This window comes from Microcaecilia unicolor, chromosome 3, assembly GCF_901765095.1.
Source record: "Microcaecilia unicolor chromosome 3, aMicUni1.1, whole genome shotgun sequence".
Lineage (NCBI taxonomy): Eukaryota > Metazoa > Chordata > Amphibia > Gymnophiona > Siphonopidae > Microcaecilia > Microcaecilia unicolor.
This window is the reverse complement of record NC_044033.1, coordinates 286,147,965-286,166,208: the sequence shown is the minus strand read 5'-3', so window position 1 is coordinate 286,166,208 and position 18,244 is coordinate 286,147,965. Positions and strand designations below refer to the sequence as shown.

Sequence of the window (18,244 nt, the reverse complement as noted above, 5' to 3'; positions counted from 1 at the left end):
GAGTCAGCCTGACCCTCTGGCCTCCCCGGTTTCAAGATCAGGGAGATCAAGGCTGTGTTTGCATGATGTGGGAACTGTCCCTCCCCAACCACTTGTTCATAGTAGTCACTAATAACCGGGTAAAGTGATTGTGGTAGAGTTTTATAAAATTCCCCGGTATACCCATCAGGGCCCGGCGCGGATCCAAGTGGTAGTGACTTCACTACTTCCTGTATCTCCCTAGCATCTAGTGGTTCTTCTAGGACTGCTCGCTCACTGTCTGTTAATTTCGGGAGCTCTGCCTGTTCCAAAATTTTTTGTATTTCTCCTTCCTCTGGGTCCTCAGGTGAACTATACAATCTAGAAAAAAATTTTGTTAATATCTCGGCTATCTTTTCGCTCTTATTCTGCATGAGACCCGTCTCATCTTGGAGGGCTATTATCGGTTTGCGTGGTCCCCACGCCGAAACTAAGTTTGCTAACATCGTCCCTGGTCTGTTTCCAAACCTGCGAAATTTAAATTTCTGATGCGCTAGGTACCTCTTGCTTCGGTCATGAAGTAAAGCATTAAGCGTCACCTGCAGTGCTCGAAGCTGGTCTTTATGTTCTTGGGTCTGCTGCTTAATATATCTAGCTTTTGCTTTTTTTAAAGATTGTTCCAGTCTCATTATTGCTATTGTTTGCTTTTTATTGTGAGCGTGTACAAAGGCTATTATTTCTCCTCTGAGTATGGCTTTAGCTGCACTCCAGAACAGACCAGGCTGATCCCTGTGTTCCTTATTATTCTGAACATAGTCCTCCCATTTCTTTCTGATATGTTCTTGGAATTCACTATTCTGGGACAAATTTGGGAACCTCCAACTCCTACCCTGCTGATAGAACCCGGGTACCTCCACATCTATCCATATTATGGAGTGATCTGATATCTCTTCTGGGCCTATCTCAGCGGCCCGCACCCACGGAAATGCGGTCTGGGCTATTAATATGTAATCTATTCTGGAAAGTGTGCCATGTGCTCTGGAAAGGTGAGTAAAGTCTCTCTCCCCAGGGTGTAAACTACGCCAAGTGTCTACTAACTTGAGAGAGCGCTTAAAGGAATTAAGTACAGTGGGGGAAATAAGTATTTGATCCCTTGCTGATTTTGTAAGTTTGCCCACTGACAAAGACATGAGCAGCCCATAATTGAAGGGTAGGTTATTGGTAACAGTGAGAGATAGCACATCACAAATTAAATCCGGAAAATCACATTGTGGAAAGTATATGAATTTATTTGCATTCTGCAGAGGGAAATAAGTATTTAATCCCTCTGGCAAACAAGACCTAATACTTGGTGGCAAAACCCTTGTTGGCAAGCACAGCGGTCAGACGTCTTCTGTAGTTGATGATGAGGTTTGCACACATGTCAGGAGGAATTTTGGTCCACTCCTCTTTGCAGATCATCTCTAAATCATTAAGAGTTCTGGGCTGTCGCTTGGCAACTCGCATCTTCAGCTCCCTCCATAAGTTTTCAATGGGATTAAGGTCTGGTGACTGGCTAGGCCACTCCATGACCCTAATGTGCTTCTTCCTGAGCCACTCCTTTGTTGCCTTGGCTGTATGTTTTGGGTCATTGTCGTGCTGGAAGACCCAGCCACGACCCATTTTTAAGGCCCTGGCGGAGGGAAGGAGGTTGTCACTCAGAATTGTACGGTACATGGCCCCATCCATTCTCCCATTGATGCGGTGAAGTAGTCCTGTGCCCTTAGCAGAGAAACACCCCCAAAACATAACATTTCCACCTCCATGCTTGACAGTGGGGACGGTGTTCTTTGGGTCATAGGCAGCATTTCTCTTCCTCCAAACACGGCGAGTTGAGTTCATGCCAAAGAGCTCAATTTTTGTCTCATCTGACCACAGCACCTTCTCCCAATCACTCTCGGCATCATCCAGGTGTTCACTGGCAAACTTCAGACGGGCCGTCACATGTGCCTTCCGGAGCAGGGGGACCTTGCGGGCACTGCAGGATTGCAATCCGTTATGTCGTAATGTGTTACCAATGGTTTTCGTGGTGACAGTGGTCCCAGCTGCCTTGAGATCATTGACAAGTTCCCCCCTTGTAGTTGTAGGCTGATTTCTAACCTTCCTCATGATCAAGGATACCCCACGAGGTGAGATTTTGCGTGGAGCCCCAGATCTTTGTCGATTGACAGTCATTTTGTACTTCTTCCATTTTCTTACTATGGCACCAACAGTTGTCTCCTTCTCGCCCAGCGTCTTACTGATGGTTTTGTAGCCCATTCCAGCCTTGTGCAGGTGTATGATCTTGTCCCTGACATCCTTAGACAGCTCCTTGCTCTTGGCCATTTTGTAGAGGTTAGAGTCTGACTGATTCACTGAGTCTGTGGACAGGTGTCTTTCATACAGGTGACCATTGCCGACAGCTGTCTGTCATGCAGGTAACGAGTTGATTTGGAGCATCTACCTGGTCTGTAGGGGCCAGATCTCTTACTGGTTGGTGGGGGATCAAATACTTATTTCCCTCTGCAGAATGCAAATAAATTCATATACTTTCCACAATGTGATTTTCCGGATTTAATTTGTGATGTGCTATCTCTCACTGTTACCAATAACCTACCCTTCAATTATGGGCTGCTCATGTCTTTGTCAGTGGGCAAACTTACAAAATCAGCAAGGGATCAAATACTTATTTCCCTCACTGTACATGCGCTCTTGGTCCTCCTCTCAAAGCAACTCTCGGGTTTGAGCAGTCTGCATTTGGATCTGCCACTAGGTTGAGATCTCCCATTACCAGGAGCTGCTCAGGTTTGTTTGGGAGGCACATCTGAACAAGATTAGGGTAAAATTGTGCATCATAAATATTTGGCCCATATATTCCCAGAATTAGGAAGTTTCTCTGTTGTACCCATATCCGTACCAAAACATATCGCCCTTTTGGATCTGCTTTCACTAATTCAGATTTTGTACCTATCCCTTTTCTTATCAGCACTGCCACTCCGCCTTTCCAATCCCCAGAGGATGCTGAGTGTACCTCCCCTCACCCACTGTCTTTTTAGTTTGTTATGCTCCTCTGGCGTAAGTCTTGTCTCTTGGATACATCCAATATCTACTTTCTGTCTCTTAAGATTGGATAAGATTTTTGCCCTTTTTATCGGGGTCGTTATACCTCCCACGTTCCAGGAGGCAAATCTGATGGTTTTAATGTGCATTTGTCTGTGGGACTCTATATTGCAAATAACATTGGTATGTCTGCCTCAGGTGCCCAGCCTCACCCGAGACACTGTAAATTGTTCTATTTACCCAGGTCTCTCTTGTTGTGCTATGGGACTTCCTAGAAATGTGTTGTGTCATGGTCAACGCTTGCTTGCTTCCCCCCTTCCTACCCTTCTGCCCCACCCTTCCCCTCCCGCCCTCCCTTAGCTCCTTACCCATCCCCGTACAAACCCTTCTGTTCCCCCCACCTAACATATGAGAGAAATAGGGAGATCAATGTTGTGGGGCTTCCCCCTCCCCCGCCATTTACTGTATCTGTGGGCCCCTTTCAAATACCTTCTTAGATGACTCTGGGCCTCTGCTTTGCCTGCTGCTTAAATCCAGAATCTGGTCTCTTTAGTCCTTTATTTATTTATCCCTGCTTTGCTGTGACTGAAGTGTCTCTGCTGCCCATTCTTGAGCTTCTTTGGGGGTCATGAACACTTGCCATTTGCCCTGGTGATTGACTCGTAGTGTGGCGGGGTATATTAGCATGAATTTTTTGTTCGCTTCCACCAATGTTGTACAAATCTGGCTGTAGGCCCTCCTTCGTTCTTGTAGGGCGCAGGAGTAATCTTGGTAAATCCTCACCGGTGATCCCTCGAAGGCCAAGGTTTCTCGTTTCAGGCGGGCACCTCTTAAAATTTCCACCTTGTGAACGAAGTTGTGTACTTTGACCATCACCATCCTGGGTCTCTGATTGTTGTCCATTTTCCGCCCCACTCGGTGCGCTCGCTCGAGGCAAATGGCACCCATTCCGTCTGACAACGCAAACTCGTTCTGCAGCCACTTTTCTAGCACTGAGGGTAATAGGCGCTCTGATACATTCTCAGGTATGCCTACTATTCGCAGGTTGGCTCGTCGCGAGCGATTTTCAAGATCGTCAATTTGTTGGGATTGCTTTTGCACCAGGGATCTCAATTCCTGAAGCTGTGTTGTTGTTCCGGCTCCTTCATCTTCTATGGCGGACACTCTTTGTTCTAGTTCGCCTGTGCGCCTGGTCGTATCGGCGAGTAGATTTTCTACTGAAGTTAACTGGGTGGCTAGCTGCTTTAACTGGGGATCCAGCGCCAATTTTACCGCCTCTGTTATTTGTATCAGTTGCTGATTTGTGAACATCGGTTCTGGCGTCTCTTTCGGCGGGCTCGCCGCCATCTTGCTTTCCGCAGCGCGGGGCCTCTCAGCTTCTTTCTTTACATTTTTCGGCGGCATCTTCGTGTCTAGACGTATAACGAAGCTGTCCATGCACTCCTACTATCTGTACGCTTAAAGTTTATAATTTTGAGGTTAGACTGACGTTTTTATGGCGATAGGGAGGGTTCCGCCCGAGAGGAGAGCAATTCCACCTCCGCTCTCTTCAGCACATCACGTGATCTCCGAAACGTTTAAATTATAAAACCAAAAATGAGAATCTTAAATGCAAGCATCATCACCATTTGCAGACCTGTAGCCTCCATACCCCTTATGACCAAACTCATGGTGAGCATAGGTGCCAAAAAACTAATAGAGTACATAAACACCATCTTGATCCTTCATGAATTTCAATCAGACCAGAATTCAGCACACAAATGGTGCTAGTAGCTCTACTTGCAAAATTCAGACAAGAAATCAGCAAAGGCAAAAAAATTCTCTTACTGCAATTTGACATGTCGAGCGCTTTTGACATGGTAGTTCACTCAATATTACTCCAACTACTCGACAAATTTGGCATTGAAGGACCAGTGCTAGACTGGATAAAAGGCTTTCTGACAACTTGATCCTACAAAGTAAAAATGGGCAACACAATTTCCCTACCCTGGAAAGCAGAATGCGGAGTCCCACAGTATTCATTACTATCCCCTCTACTATTCAACATGATGTCACCCCTAGCCAACAGACTTAAGAAAAAAAGGCTACAACCCATTCATTTACGCCGATGACATCACAATATACATCCTGTTCGGAAAGGATCATCATGCAATCCTGGGCTTCAACTATCAAACTTAAACTCAACAAAGACAAAACCCAGTGCCTGATACAAATGTTGCATCACCGCAAAGACACCACATCAATCAAACTGGAAGGACTAAGCCTGCCAGTAGTGGATCACTTGAAAATCCTTGGAGTCATCCTAGACCGGAACTGATCGTAGAGAAAAATGTTGCAAAAGTCACAAAAAACATGTTCAGCATGATCTGGAAACTAAAATGAATAAGTACATAAGTAATGCCACACTGAGAAAAGACCAAGGGTCCATCGAGCCCAGCATCCTGTCCACGACAGCGGCCAATCCAGGCCAAGGGCACCTGGCAAGCTTCCCAAACGTTACAAACATTCTATACATGTTATTCCCAGAATTGTGGATTTTTCCCAAGTCCATTTAGTAGCGGTTTATGGACTTGTCCTTTAGGAAACCATCTAACCCCTTTTTAAACTCTGCCAAGCTAACCGCCTTCACCACGTTCTCCGGCAACGAATTCCAGAGTTTAATTACGCGTTAGGTGAAGAAATATTTTCTCCGATTTGTTTTAAATTTACTACACTGTAGTTTCATCGCATGCCCCCTAGTCCTAGTATTTTTGGAAAGCGTGAACAGACGCTTCACATCCACCTGTTCCACTTCACTCATTATTTTATATACCTCTATCATGTCTCCCCTCAGCCGTCTCTTCTCCAAGCTGAAAAGCTTGGAGTCTTTCTTCATAGGGAAGTAGTCCCATCCCCACTATCATTTTAGTCGCCCTTCGCTGCACCTTTTCCAATTCTACTATATGTTTCTTGAGATGCGGCAACCAGAATTGAACACAATACTCAAGGTGCGGTCGCACCATGGAATGATACAACGGCATTATAACATCCTCACACCTGTTTTCCATACTTTCCATACTTTCCATACTTTCCTAATCATACCCAACATTCTATTCGCTTTCCTAGCTGCAGCAGCACACTGAGCAGAAGGTTTCAGTGTATTATTGATGACGACACCCAAATCCCTTTCTTGGTCCGTAACTCCTAACGTGGAACCTTGCATGACGTAGCTATAATTCGGGTTCTTTTTTTCCCACATGCATCACCTTACACTTGCTCACATTAAACGTCATCTGCCATTTAGCCACCCAGTCTCCCAGTCTCGTAAGGTCCTTCTGTAATTTTTCACAATCCTGTCGTGAGTTAATGACTTTGAATAACTTTGTGTCATCAGCAAATTTAATTACCTCGCTAGTTACTCCCATCTTTAAATCATTTATAAATATATTAAAAAGCAACGGTCCTAGCACAGACCCCTGAGGAACCACACTAACTGCCCTTCTCCATTGTGAATACTGCCCATTTAACCCCACTCTCTGTTTCCTATCCTTCAACCAGTTTTTAATCCACAATAGGACATTTCCTCCTATCCCATGACCCTCCAATTTCCTCTGTAGCCTTTCATGAGGTACATTGTCAAACGCCTTTTGAAAATCCAGATACACAATATCAACCGGCTCCCCTTTGTCCACATGTTCGTTTACTCCTTCAAAGAATTGAAGTAAATTAGTCAGAGAAGATTTCCCCACACAAAAGCCTGACTTGGTCTCAGTAATCCATGTCCTCAGATGTGCTCTGTAATTTTGTTTTTGATAATAGCCTCTACCATTTTCCCCGGCACCTGACGTCAGACTCACTGGTCTATAATTTCCCGGATCTCCCCTGGAACCTTTTTTTTAAAATGGGCGTTACATTGGCCACCCTCCAATCTTCCGGTACCACGCTCGATTTTAAGGATAAATTGCATATCACTAACAGTAGCTCTACAAGCTCATTTTTCAGTTCTATCAGTACTCTAGGATGAATACCATCCAGTCCAGGAGATTTGCTACTCTTCAGTTTGCTGAACTGCCCCATTACGTGAAGTCAGTAAGTTTCTCCGACTCATCCGCTTGAAATACCATTTCCGACACTGGTATCCCACCTAAATCTTCCTCGGTGAAGACCGAAGCAAAGAATTCATTCAATCTCTCCGCTACGTCTTTATCTTCCTTGATCGCCCCTTTTACCCCTCGGTCATCCAGCGGCCCAACCGATTCTTTTGCTGGCTTCCTGCTTTTAATATACCAAAAAAATTCTTTGCTATGTTTTTTGCCTATAATGCTATCTTTTTTTCGTAATTCCTCTTGGCCTTCTTTATCTGTGCCTTGCATTTGCTTTGATACTCCTTATGCTGCTTCTTGTTATTTTCAGATGGTTCTTTCTTCCATTTTCTGAAGGCGTTTCTTTTAGCCCTAATAGCTTCCTTCACCTCACTTTTCAACCATGCCGGCTGTCTTTTGGACTTTCTTTCTTTTCTAATTTGTGGAATATGTTTGGCCTGGGCCTCCAGGATGGTATTTTTGAACAGCGTCCATGCCTGTTGTACAGTTTTTACCCTCTCAGTTGCCCCCCTAATTTTTTTTTTTAACTGTTCTTCTCATTTTATCATAGTCTCCTTTTTTAAAGTTAAACGCTAACGTATTTGAGTTCCTGTGTATAGTTACTTCAAGGTTGATATCAAAACTGATCATATTATGATCACTGTTATCAAGCGGCCCCAGTACCATAACGTCCCTCACCAGATCATGCACTCCTCTAAGGACCAAGTCTAGAATTTTTCCTTCTCTTGTCGGCTCCTGCACCAGCTTCTCATAAAGCTGTCCTTGATTTCATCAAGGAATTGTACCTCTCTAGCGTGTCCCTATGTTACATTTACCCAGTCTATTTGGATAATTGAAGTCACCCATTATTATCACATTGCCCATTTTGTTTGCATCTCTGATTTCTTTTATCATTTCTGCGTCCACCTGCTCATCCTGGCGAGATGGATGGTAGTACACTCCTAACACCATCCTTTATTCTTTTGTACATGGAATTTCAACCCACAATGATTCAAAGGTGTGATTTGTGTCCTGCTGAATTTGTAATCTATCTGAGTCAAGGCTCTCGTTAATATACAATGCTACCCCTCCACCAGTTTGGTCCACCCTATCACTATGATATACTTTGTACCCCGGTATGACAGTGTCCCACTGGTTATCCTCCTTCTACCAGGTCTCAGTAATGCCTATTATATCCAGTTTTTCATTTAATGCAATATATTCCAACTCTCCCATTTTATTTCTTAGACTCCTAGCTTTTGCATATAGACATTTCAGAGTATGTTTGTTGTTCCTATTTGCATGATGCTTAGTGCTTGACACTATTGATTTGCCATCTTTTATCTGATCTTTAGTTGTATTTAAGGGCACCAGGCCTACCACGGTGTGTTGTGCAACCTCACTATCCAGAAACCCTATCTTCCCTGTTTGTGAGGTATCCTTGCAAGATACCTTATCCTGAACCATGCGCTTTTGAGTGACTGTCGGCCTTCCCCCCATTTCTAGTTTAAAAGCTGCTCTATCTCTTTTTTAAATGCCGATGCCAGCAGCCTGGTCCCACCCTGGTTAAGGTGCAGCCCATCCTTTCGGAATAGGCTCCCTCTTCCCCAGAATGTTGCCCAGTTCCTAACAAATGTAAAACCCTCCTCCCTGCACCATCGTCTCATGCACGCATTGAGCTCAGCCTGTCTCTTAGGCCCTGTGCGTGGAACAGGTAGCATTTCAGAAAATGCTACCTTAGAAGATCTGGATTTGAGCTTTCTACCTAAGAGCCTAAATTTGGCTTCCAGAACCTCTCTCCCATATTTTCCTATGTCATTGGTACCCACATGTACCAAGGCAGCCGACTCCTCCCCAGCACTATCTAAAATTCTATCTAGGTGACGTGTGAGGTCTGCCACGTTCGCACCAGGCGATCCTCATGTCCACCAGCCACCCAGCTATATATATATGCCTAATGATCGAATCACCAACTACAACAGCTGTCCTAACCTTTCCCTCCCGGGCAGCACTTGGAGACATATCCTCGGTGCGAGAGGATAGTAATCCCCTGGTGGGCAGGTCCTGGCTGTAGGAGTACTTCCTACTTCACCAGGGTGATGCTCTCCTTCTAGGAGACCTCCCTCCTCCAAGATAGCACAAGGGCTACCAGACTGGGGGTGGGACTTCTCTACAACATCCCTGTAGGTCTCCTCTATGTACCTCGCTGTCTCCCTCAGCTCCACGAAGTCTACTACTCTAGCCTCAAGAGAACAGACACACATATGACATCTCACCAACTGGGAGATAATCATACATGTGACATTCAATGCAAAAGACGATCAATGAGCACGTGAGCTACTATGAACCGGCTCTCTGGATCAGAAAATGCCCTCTGTGTTTCAACATGCAGTGATTTATGAAAAAGAATGACTACTCCATCCTTCTTTGCAACGGCAGGGGCCTCTAGGTAAGTACCCACCCACCATGTAAGAAGTTTCTTGTGTTCTTCAGCACAGAGATGTGTTTCCTGGAGAAAAGCAATCTGGGCATGCTTCTTGTGTAAGGTGTGGAGCATCTTTCTCCTCTTTATAGGGGAGGAGATACCTCCAACATTCCAATTAAATAGGTTAATAGGCATTACACAATAGCCCCACAGCACAGTGTCAGCCGATTGCAGCTATTACTATCAGGCTCGAAGATCCTGTCCCAGCCACCAGGATCCTCCTCCACTGGTCCACCAAGCCCACAGCCATTCCCCCCCACTTCACAATCCAGCTCGATAAGTCCCAGCATGATTCCCTCCAAAGCCCTATAATTCAAAATAGTAAAGAAAATAAACGCATACCAACCCATCAAATCCCAAATGTCCCCCTATCCATAATCCCAAAACCTCCTTATACCCTTTTCCCCAATCCTTCCCATCTACAACCTAAAGAGCCCCAATAAAAGGGGCAGGTCACTGAAGTACCTTCCTCCCGCTCCATCCACTCCTACAACAAACCAAGCAAAAAACAAACAAAAAAAACTAATATATGCATTCATTCATAACCACCATTCAGTACATGACATGTTCCCTTCACAAGTATAAAAAGTAAGAGAAGTATATAAAAGTCTCTTAATGGAAAGTAGTTCTGCCACATCCCGTCCACACATGGAGGACAGGTGGTTGTACAACTAGGCTCCAATCATATAGGTCAGCTTAGATAAAGTTAACTAAAATTTTGAACAAAATAATTATAACAGTAACTAAGTAAAAAAAAAAAAATACAACTCATAATATGGTGCTGTGAAGGTGAACCACCACCTAATGTGACACCCATTCCCTTCACAGGTGTCTGATGAAATAAGATGATCAAACAAAGCTCACTAAGTGGATAGCAGTTCTACCACAGCCCATCCACCCAGTGAAAAGAGTGTTTCTACAGCATGATTTGAACAAAAACTCAAGTATCTCAAGCATTGCAATCTAAAGTTCACATGAGCGGCTTATAGCATCAGTCAAAAAAAAAAAAATTTTTCTCTCTCTTTGTTTCCTGTCCTTGCAATATGGAGGTAGTCCGCCACATTCCATGACGCGGTGTCTCCTAGAATTTGGCGCAAATCCCAATTCCAAGCAAAAGATCGGTATTGGAGAATCAAATAGAAAAAAAATTCTGAATCTGTAGGTTTCATAACAAGTACATAGCTTCATATATATGTTACAGAGGCAGTATACCAAGATCTCCACCTTGTGGAATGTCCGGGTCTAACTAAAGCATCCCGATGAGCGCATAGTTGTTCAAATCTCTCAGATCCATGTTGAGTCTTCCTGGGTCAGTCCGAGGAAGATGTCGCCGGCAGACCAGAAAGAAAATCCTGCGCGGTGGCCATGGTTTCAAAATACAGCACTTTATTGCCATGCGTTAGTCGTAAACGTGCAGGGTACTGAAGAGCAAAGTGGATTTTCCGATTCACCAACTGAATACACAGTGGGGCAAAGCTGCGCCTCTGAGCTGCTACTTTACCTGAATAGTCTTGAAAACATAGCACTTTATGAGCGCCTGTAGTATGGATACTTTGTGAGCATAGTTAAGAACACAAAATATAACCACTTCAGGTGGGGGGGGGGGGGGGGGGTGCATTCGGTTGATATTGCCCAAGTCTATTCGCTCTCTCAATCCGTAAAGCCTCAATTTGCATAGGCAATTGTAAGTCCCGGGAGAGCCAGGCCTCTAAAACCCTGATTAATTCTTTCTCCGCCATGGACTCCGGGAGGCCCACTAAACGACGATTTATTCCTCCTGGACCGGTTTTTAAGGTCCTCTAATTTGTCCTCATAGCTTGAAATTGTAGTCTGCAGTTGCTTGCACACGTCCTTCAACTGCTTCACACGGTCCTCCAAGTTGCTAATGCGCTGCTGTTGCTGTGCTATGTCTTGGTTAATACAATCCAAGTATTCCTGAAGTCGTTCCAGTTTAGTGTCTATAGGCTGCAGCAGCTTGTCCAGAAGAGGTTCCATTTCCATTGTCACTTCAGCCGCAACTTCTGCAACCCAGACCGAGCTGAGTGCGGCGGTGGGACTAGCCGATGCACCATTTTATCCTCGCCACTTTGTGTACGCTCCGAGCATTTACGCAAAGTTTTTGCCGCCATGTACCTTCTGATTATTGTCAAAATGCCTCCTTTCAAGTAAGTAATGATTCCTGATCACAAAGTGGTGTTTTGTTGTCTAGAAAAATAGAATATAAGAACGGAGCGGGAAGGCCAGGAGAGCTCAGCCCCTACGTCCTCTCTCGTTCATGGCATCATGTGATCCCTCACATGGAAATACTTTTAAAACAAATAGGAGGTAATATTTTTTCACTTAAGAAATAGTTAAGCTGTGTAACTCATTGCCGGAGGATATAGTAACAGTGGTTGGCGTATCTGGGTTTAAAAAAAGGTTTGGACAAGTTGTTGGAGAAAAAGACATAATGAAGCCACTTCTTGCCCTTGGATTGGTTGCATGGAATGTTGCTACTATTTGCGTTTCTGCCAGGTGACCTGGATTGACCACTACTGAACACAGGATTCTGGGCTAGAGGGACCATTGGTCTGATGCAGTATGGCTGCTATTATGTTCTTATGTACTATATAGAATTAGGAAGAATATTTTTCTCTTACTTAGACATGAATGCTCCAGTTAGGAGCACTCTTTTTCCTTAAATATGCAGTTAAGTGTATTGTTAAAATCGGTCAAATATGTGTGTGTGTGTGTGTTTTTTTTTTAAATGCTGCTCTGCTCTCTGCGTTCCTTAGCAATGGGACTGTTACGTTCTCTGGGTAGAGTAACTGCAATGTAAGTGTGTATTATTTTCACCTTGGGTATACCGCTGGTTGCTCGCTTATAGAATGCTTTATATCTCCTTTTTGAATTTTCTTCTTGTACTCCACACTTGTGGACTTGTAATTTAGGATTATTTTCTTGATGATATTGGTAGTGGTGATTATTGTTTGTTATTAAAAATTTCAATAAATAAAAAATATATTACAAAAAAAGAATTGAGGAATGTGTGTTTGAAATATAATTATGACTTTTAAGGTAAAACTAGATTTGTATCTTTTAGGTTAGAACAACTAATGCTTTCTAATACTGGAATATCTTCTATACATTTTCCTGATGTAGGACATGGTAAGTAAATTCTGTGTATTGTTCGTTTGTACTTGCAGTGTGTTCATAGCTGTCTTCAGGTATTACAGGTTTTTTCTTTCCCCCCTGTAGGATGCAAAAGTGCAATGTTTCCTTCCTTGAGAAGTCTTGCAGTGAACAATAATAAAATAGCAGAAGTGAGTAGAATGTAATATTTTTTATTTGAAAGATCATTTTATGCCTTAATGTTGTTTTATTGCACAAATATTTAATGTGAAAAAGTATTCAACATAAAAATACTGTCACTCCACTCTTGACTTATCAAGATTGCTTGGGGTAGATGTTTTATCAGTTTTTATGGAAGTACACCTTTGCTCCCTAAACTGAATTTTTAGTCAATTTAGACTAGAAGATTACTACTACTCTACTACTACTTTATCATTTTGCTAAATATATAAGAGACAGTCCTTGCTCAACAGAGCTTATAATCTAATGAAAATAGACAAACGGGACAAATAAGGGATAAGGGAATTCTCGGAGGACAAGCAGGCTGCTTGTTCTCACAAATGCCCAGGAACCAGAAAGAAATTTTGCAAGCATAAATAAAGACTCTGTCGCGCGAGCAGCACAAGCTTGTCTGTTTAGTTTTTTTTTTCTCCGTGGTTAGGTGCGGCAGTGTTTTTTTTCACTCCGCTCCATCAGGCCCAGGAAGAAGACTTCTTTCGCGATTCTTCTTCGCTTTCTTTTTCTTTTGTTTTTATCGTGTATAAAAAAAAATTGGTTTCCCGTAGTTTTATTTTTCTTTTGCCATTTTAAAGTTTCCTTTACTTTTCGACGCGGCCGGCCTTTGGGCCGTGCAGTCAGGTTCTTCCCTTTTTGTGCCCTTTCTTTTTTGGCACAATCGCGTCGTTTGATTTCGCTGAGGCTGTGTTTTCTTCCATGTCATCGAAGACACCCAGCGGCTTCAAACATACTCGGTGCAACCGGACAATCTCAGGTACCAATACCCACGCTTGGTGTATTCAGTGCCTTGGGCCCGACCATAGCCCAGCCGCTTGTAGTCTGTGTCTTCGTATGAAGAAACGGACCCAAGCGTATTGAGAAGCCCAACGGGAAAAGCTTTTTGGGGCTTAGTCCGGACCTTCGACAGGAGCATTGACATTGAGGAGCAAGGTAATGGCTGCTGAGAGACCAACTCGCGCTGGGAGCAGTGAGGCATCGAGTGGGTCTCCACCTGTGTTGAGGCCTTCTGCTATGCAGGCCCCCCGGGACCGACCTTCATTGGACCTGGCCCCAAGGAGACATGAGGATTCCACATCTTCCTCTTCGGTACCGAGGAGTCTCGATGACGGGCGTCGAGCGAAGGCTAAGAAGCATCGTCATCGTTCTCCTTCACACAGTACTGGGAGCTCCGGGGAGTCGAGCGATTCGGCACCTGAGAAGCATTGGCGCTGAGAGGATCGCTCCCCCTCGATACAGGAGGTGCGGATGCGTCACTCTCCTAGCAGTCTGGTACCTGCTCCTGAGCCTCCACAGATTCTGATGCCACCTGTTCCACCGACTCCGCAGCCTTCTCCGATGGCAGCTCTCGACGAGCGCATCTGGGCCTTGTTTCCAGAACTTCTGGAAGGCTTACTGCGCCAATCAGCTTCAATGTCAGGGGTGCTTGCGCCATCGGAGCCATCTGCTGTAGTGTTGCCTGGCCCTTCACCTGTGGTGAGGTCTCCGACTGCGATGCTGCCTGCGGCATCTGTGTCAACTGCCACCCAGGTCGACTCCCCTTCGACGTCGGTGGAGGGAGCTTCGCCGCAGTCGGATTGGGCGTCAACCTCTCGACATTGCCAAAGAGGACATCGTTCCTCGGCGTTGAGACAGGTCCAGCGTCAGAGTACTTCGACTCAGGTTGCGTCTGACACTGAGCAGGAGCGCTCGTGGGAATCAGAGGAAGATCCCAGGTACTTCTCTTCCGATGAGGAATATCAAAGGTACTTCTCTTCCGATGAGTCTTTTGGGATTCCCTCTGACCCTTCTCCTCCGCTGGAATGAAGACTGTCTCCACCAGAGAGTCTGTCTTTCTCCTCTTTTGTCCAGGAAATGGCTATGGCTATGGCTATTCCTTTCCCTGTGGAGGTTGAGGATGAGCCCAGGTCTGACATGCTGGAAGTCCTGGATTATTCTTCTCCACCTAAAGAGGCTGTGACAGTCCCTCTCCATAAGGTACTGAAGGAAGTCCTTATGAGAAACTGGTCCGCCCCTCTGTCTGGCCTGGTGGTTCCCAAAAAAGCAGAGTCCCTATACCGGATCCATGGTGAACCTGGGTTGATGTCCCAGTTACCCCACAATTCCATGGTGGTGGATTCCGCTCTCAAGAGAGCTAGGAGTACTAGAGAGTATGCTTCGGCGCCCCCAGGCAGAGAAGCTAGGACTCTTGACACTATTGGGAGAAAGACGTATGAGGCCGCTATGCTCGCTGCCAAGATCCAGTCATACTAGATCTTCACGAATGTACACTTGCGGGACTCGATATGTCTACTGTCCAGCTTGGTTGATGCACTCTCTGCGGAGTTGGCCGAGCCTTTTCGCCAGGTGGTCAGGCAGCAGAAGGCGTGTCGCAAGTTCCTGGCCAGGGGTACTTTTGACGTGACATCCAGGATTGCTGCTCAAGGTATGGTGATGCGCAGACTCTCATAGCTGTGTGTCTCTGACCTGGATCATTCGGTCCAGCAGCGGATAGCGGATGTTCCTTGCTGGGGGGACAATCTTTTTGGAGAAAAAGTAGAGGATCTTGTTAATCAGATTAAAAAGCATAATGATGCTATGGATTCTCTCTCCCACCAGGCGCCTTCTGCTATACCCTCCTTATCTAGGAGGTTTTTTGGAGGGACGAGAAGTGCTCCCTATTCCTACTCTAGACGTAGGTTCACTCCTGCTTCTCGGCAGCCTGCCCAGGCTCAGCCCCAGCGCGCTCGTTCTTGTCAACGGCATACATCTAAGGCCCATTCTGCTCCCCAGCAAAAGCAAGGGATAGGGCTTTTGACTGGCTCCAGTTTAGCATAGCCTCTGTATAAGTATCCGTACCGGACGACTTGCTGGTAGGGGGGAGGTTGATAATTTTTCACCAAAGGTGACCTCTCATAATCTCCGACTTGTGGGTTCTTCAAATAGTCTGGTTAGGATATACCCTCAATCTGGAATCCAAACCTCCAAATTGCCCATCAGGAGCTCTTTCTTACAGCTCCCAGCACAGACATGTACTTGCAGAGGAACTCTCCGTCCTTGTAAAGGCCAATGCAGTCGAACCCGTTCCACCAGGGGAAGAAGGGCTGGGATTCTATTCCAGGTACTTTCTTTACTTTCTTGTGCAAAAGAAAACCGGGGGGGGGGGGGGGGGGAATGCGTCCTAAGGGCTCTGAACAAATTTCTAGCTCGAGAGAAGTTCAGGATGGTTTCCCTGGGCACCCTTCTTCCCATGATTCAGGAAAACGATTGGCTATGCTCTCTGGACTTAAAGGATGCTTACACCCATATCTCGATACTCCCCGCTCACAGGAACACAGCATTTTCAGTACTGTAGGCTGCCCTTTGGTCTGGCGTCTGCACCCAGGGTGTTCACAAAGTGGCTGGCTGTAGTCGCAGCGTCGCTATGCAGACTGGGAGTGCATGTGTTTCCTTATCTTGACGATTGGCTGGTGAAGAGCATATCAGAAGCGGGTGCACTACAGTCCATGCGAATGACTATTCAGGTGCTAGATCTACTGAGGTTCATCATAAATTATCCCAAGTCCCATCTCATCCCAGTCCAAAAATTGGAGTTAATTGGAGCACAAACACAAAGACAGCTCGAGCTTTTCTCCCCGAGACGAGGGCAGACATCTTCTGTCCCCAGTGTCTATGGTTTGAGCGTCTCAACAGGTCATGGCAGATGTTGAGACTTCTGGGGCACATGGCCTCCACAGTTTACGTGACTCCCATGGCACGTCTCCACATGAGATCAGCTCAATGGACCCTAGCTTTCCAGTGGTATCAAGCTGCGGAAAGTCTGGAAGATGTGATCCAACTGTCCACCGACTTTAGGAATTCCTTGCAGTGGTGGACGATTCGATCAAATTTGACTTTGGGATGTCCATTCCAAATCCCTCAGCTGCAAAAAGTGCTGACGACGGATGCATCCCTCCTGGGGTGGGGAGCTCATGTAGATGGGCTTCACACTCAAGGAGTTTGGTCCTCTCAGGAAAAAAGTCTTTAGATCAACCTCCTGGAATTACGAGCAATCTGTAACGCTCTACAGGCTTTCAGAGACCTGCTGTAAACCCAAATAATATTGATTCAGACAGACAATCAGGTTGCTATGTATTACACCAACAAGCAGGGGAGAGCCAGATCTCGCCCTCTGTGTCAGGAAGCCGTCCAGATGTGGCTTTGGGCTCGCCAACACGGCATGTTTCTCCAAGCCACTTACATGGCAGGCGTAAACAACAGTCTGGTCGACAGGTTGAGCAGGATAATACAACCTCATAAGTGGTCACTGAACATGGGCGTACTCCACAAGATCTTCCAAGCGTGGGGCACCTCCTCGGTGGATCTATTTGCCACTCAGATCAATCACATGGTCCCTCAGTTCTGTTCCAGGCTTCAGGCCCACGACAGACTAGTGTCAGATGCCTTTCTCCTACATTGGGGAGCAGGCCTTCGGTATGCGTATCCTCCCATAACTCTAGTAGGGAAGACTTTGCTGAAACTTGCAAGACCGCGGAACCATGATCCTGATTGCACCCTTCTGGCCACGTCAGATTTGGTTCCCATTCTTCTGGAGTTGTCCTCAGAAGAACCATGGAGATTGGAATGTTTTCCAATCTTCATCACTCAGAATAAGGGGTCGCTTCTACATCCCAACCTCCAGTCTCTGGCTCTCACGGCCTGGATGTTGAGGGTTTAGAATTTGCCTCCTTGGGTTTTTTAGAGGGTGTCTCGCCAGTCTTGCTTGCTTCCAGGAAAGATTCCACCAAGAGGTGTTACTCTTTCAAATGGAGGAGGTTTGCCATCTGGTGTGACAGCAAGGCCCTAGATCCTCTTTCTTGTCCTACTCATACCCTGCTTGAATACCTTCTACACTTGTCAGAGTCTGGTCTTAAGACCAACTCTGTAAGAGTTCACCTTAGTGCGTTTAGTGCTTATCATCGCTGTGTAGAGGACAGCCTTTAGTTGTTCGCTTCATGAGAGGTTTGCTTTTGTCACAGCCCCCAGTCAAACCTCCACCAGTGTCATGGGATCTCAACGTCTTTCTCACCGAGCTGATGAAAGCTCCTTTTGAGCCACTGAATTCCTGACATCTGAAGTACTTGACCTGGAAGATCGTTTTCTTTGTGGCTGTTACTTCAGCTTGTAGGGTCAGTGAGCTTCAAGCCTTGGTAGTGCAAGCACCTTATATGAAATTTCATCACAACAGAGTAGTCCTACACACACACCCTAAGTTCCTGCCAAAGGTGGTGTCGGAGTTCCCTCTGAACCAGTCAATTGCCTTGCCAACATTCTTTCCCCGTCCTCATACCCGCCCTGG

At 45.6% G+C, this 18,244-nt stretch overlaps 1 protein-coding gene across 2 annotated transcripts in view; it reads left to right on the top strand.

The window, feature by feature from the left end:
- Positions 1 to 18,244, top strand: part of TBCE (tubulin folding cofactor E) — a 712,453-nt gene that overhangs the window by 330,329 nt on the left and 363,880 nt on the right. For both annotated transcript variants that reach the window (XM_030198136.1, XM_030198134.1), the window contains exons 10-11: positions 12,665 to 12,729; positions 12,820 to 12,884. In XM_030198136.1, the coding sequence (XP_030053996.1) occupies positions 12,665 to 12,729; positions 12,820 to 12,884 (130 nt within the window). The remainder of the gene's footprint in view (positions 1 to 12,664; positions 12,730 to 12,819; positions 12,885 to 18,244) is intronic.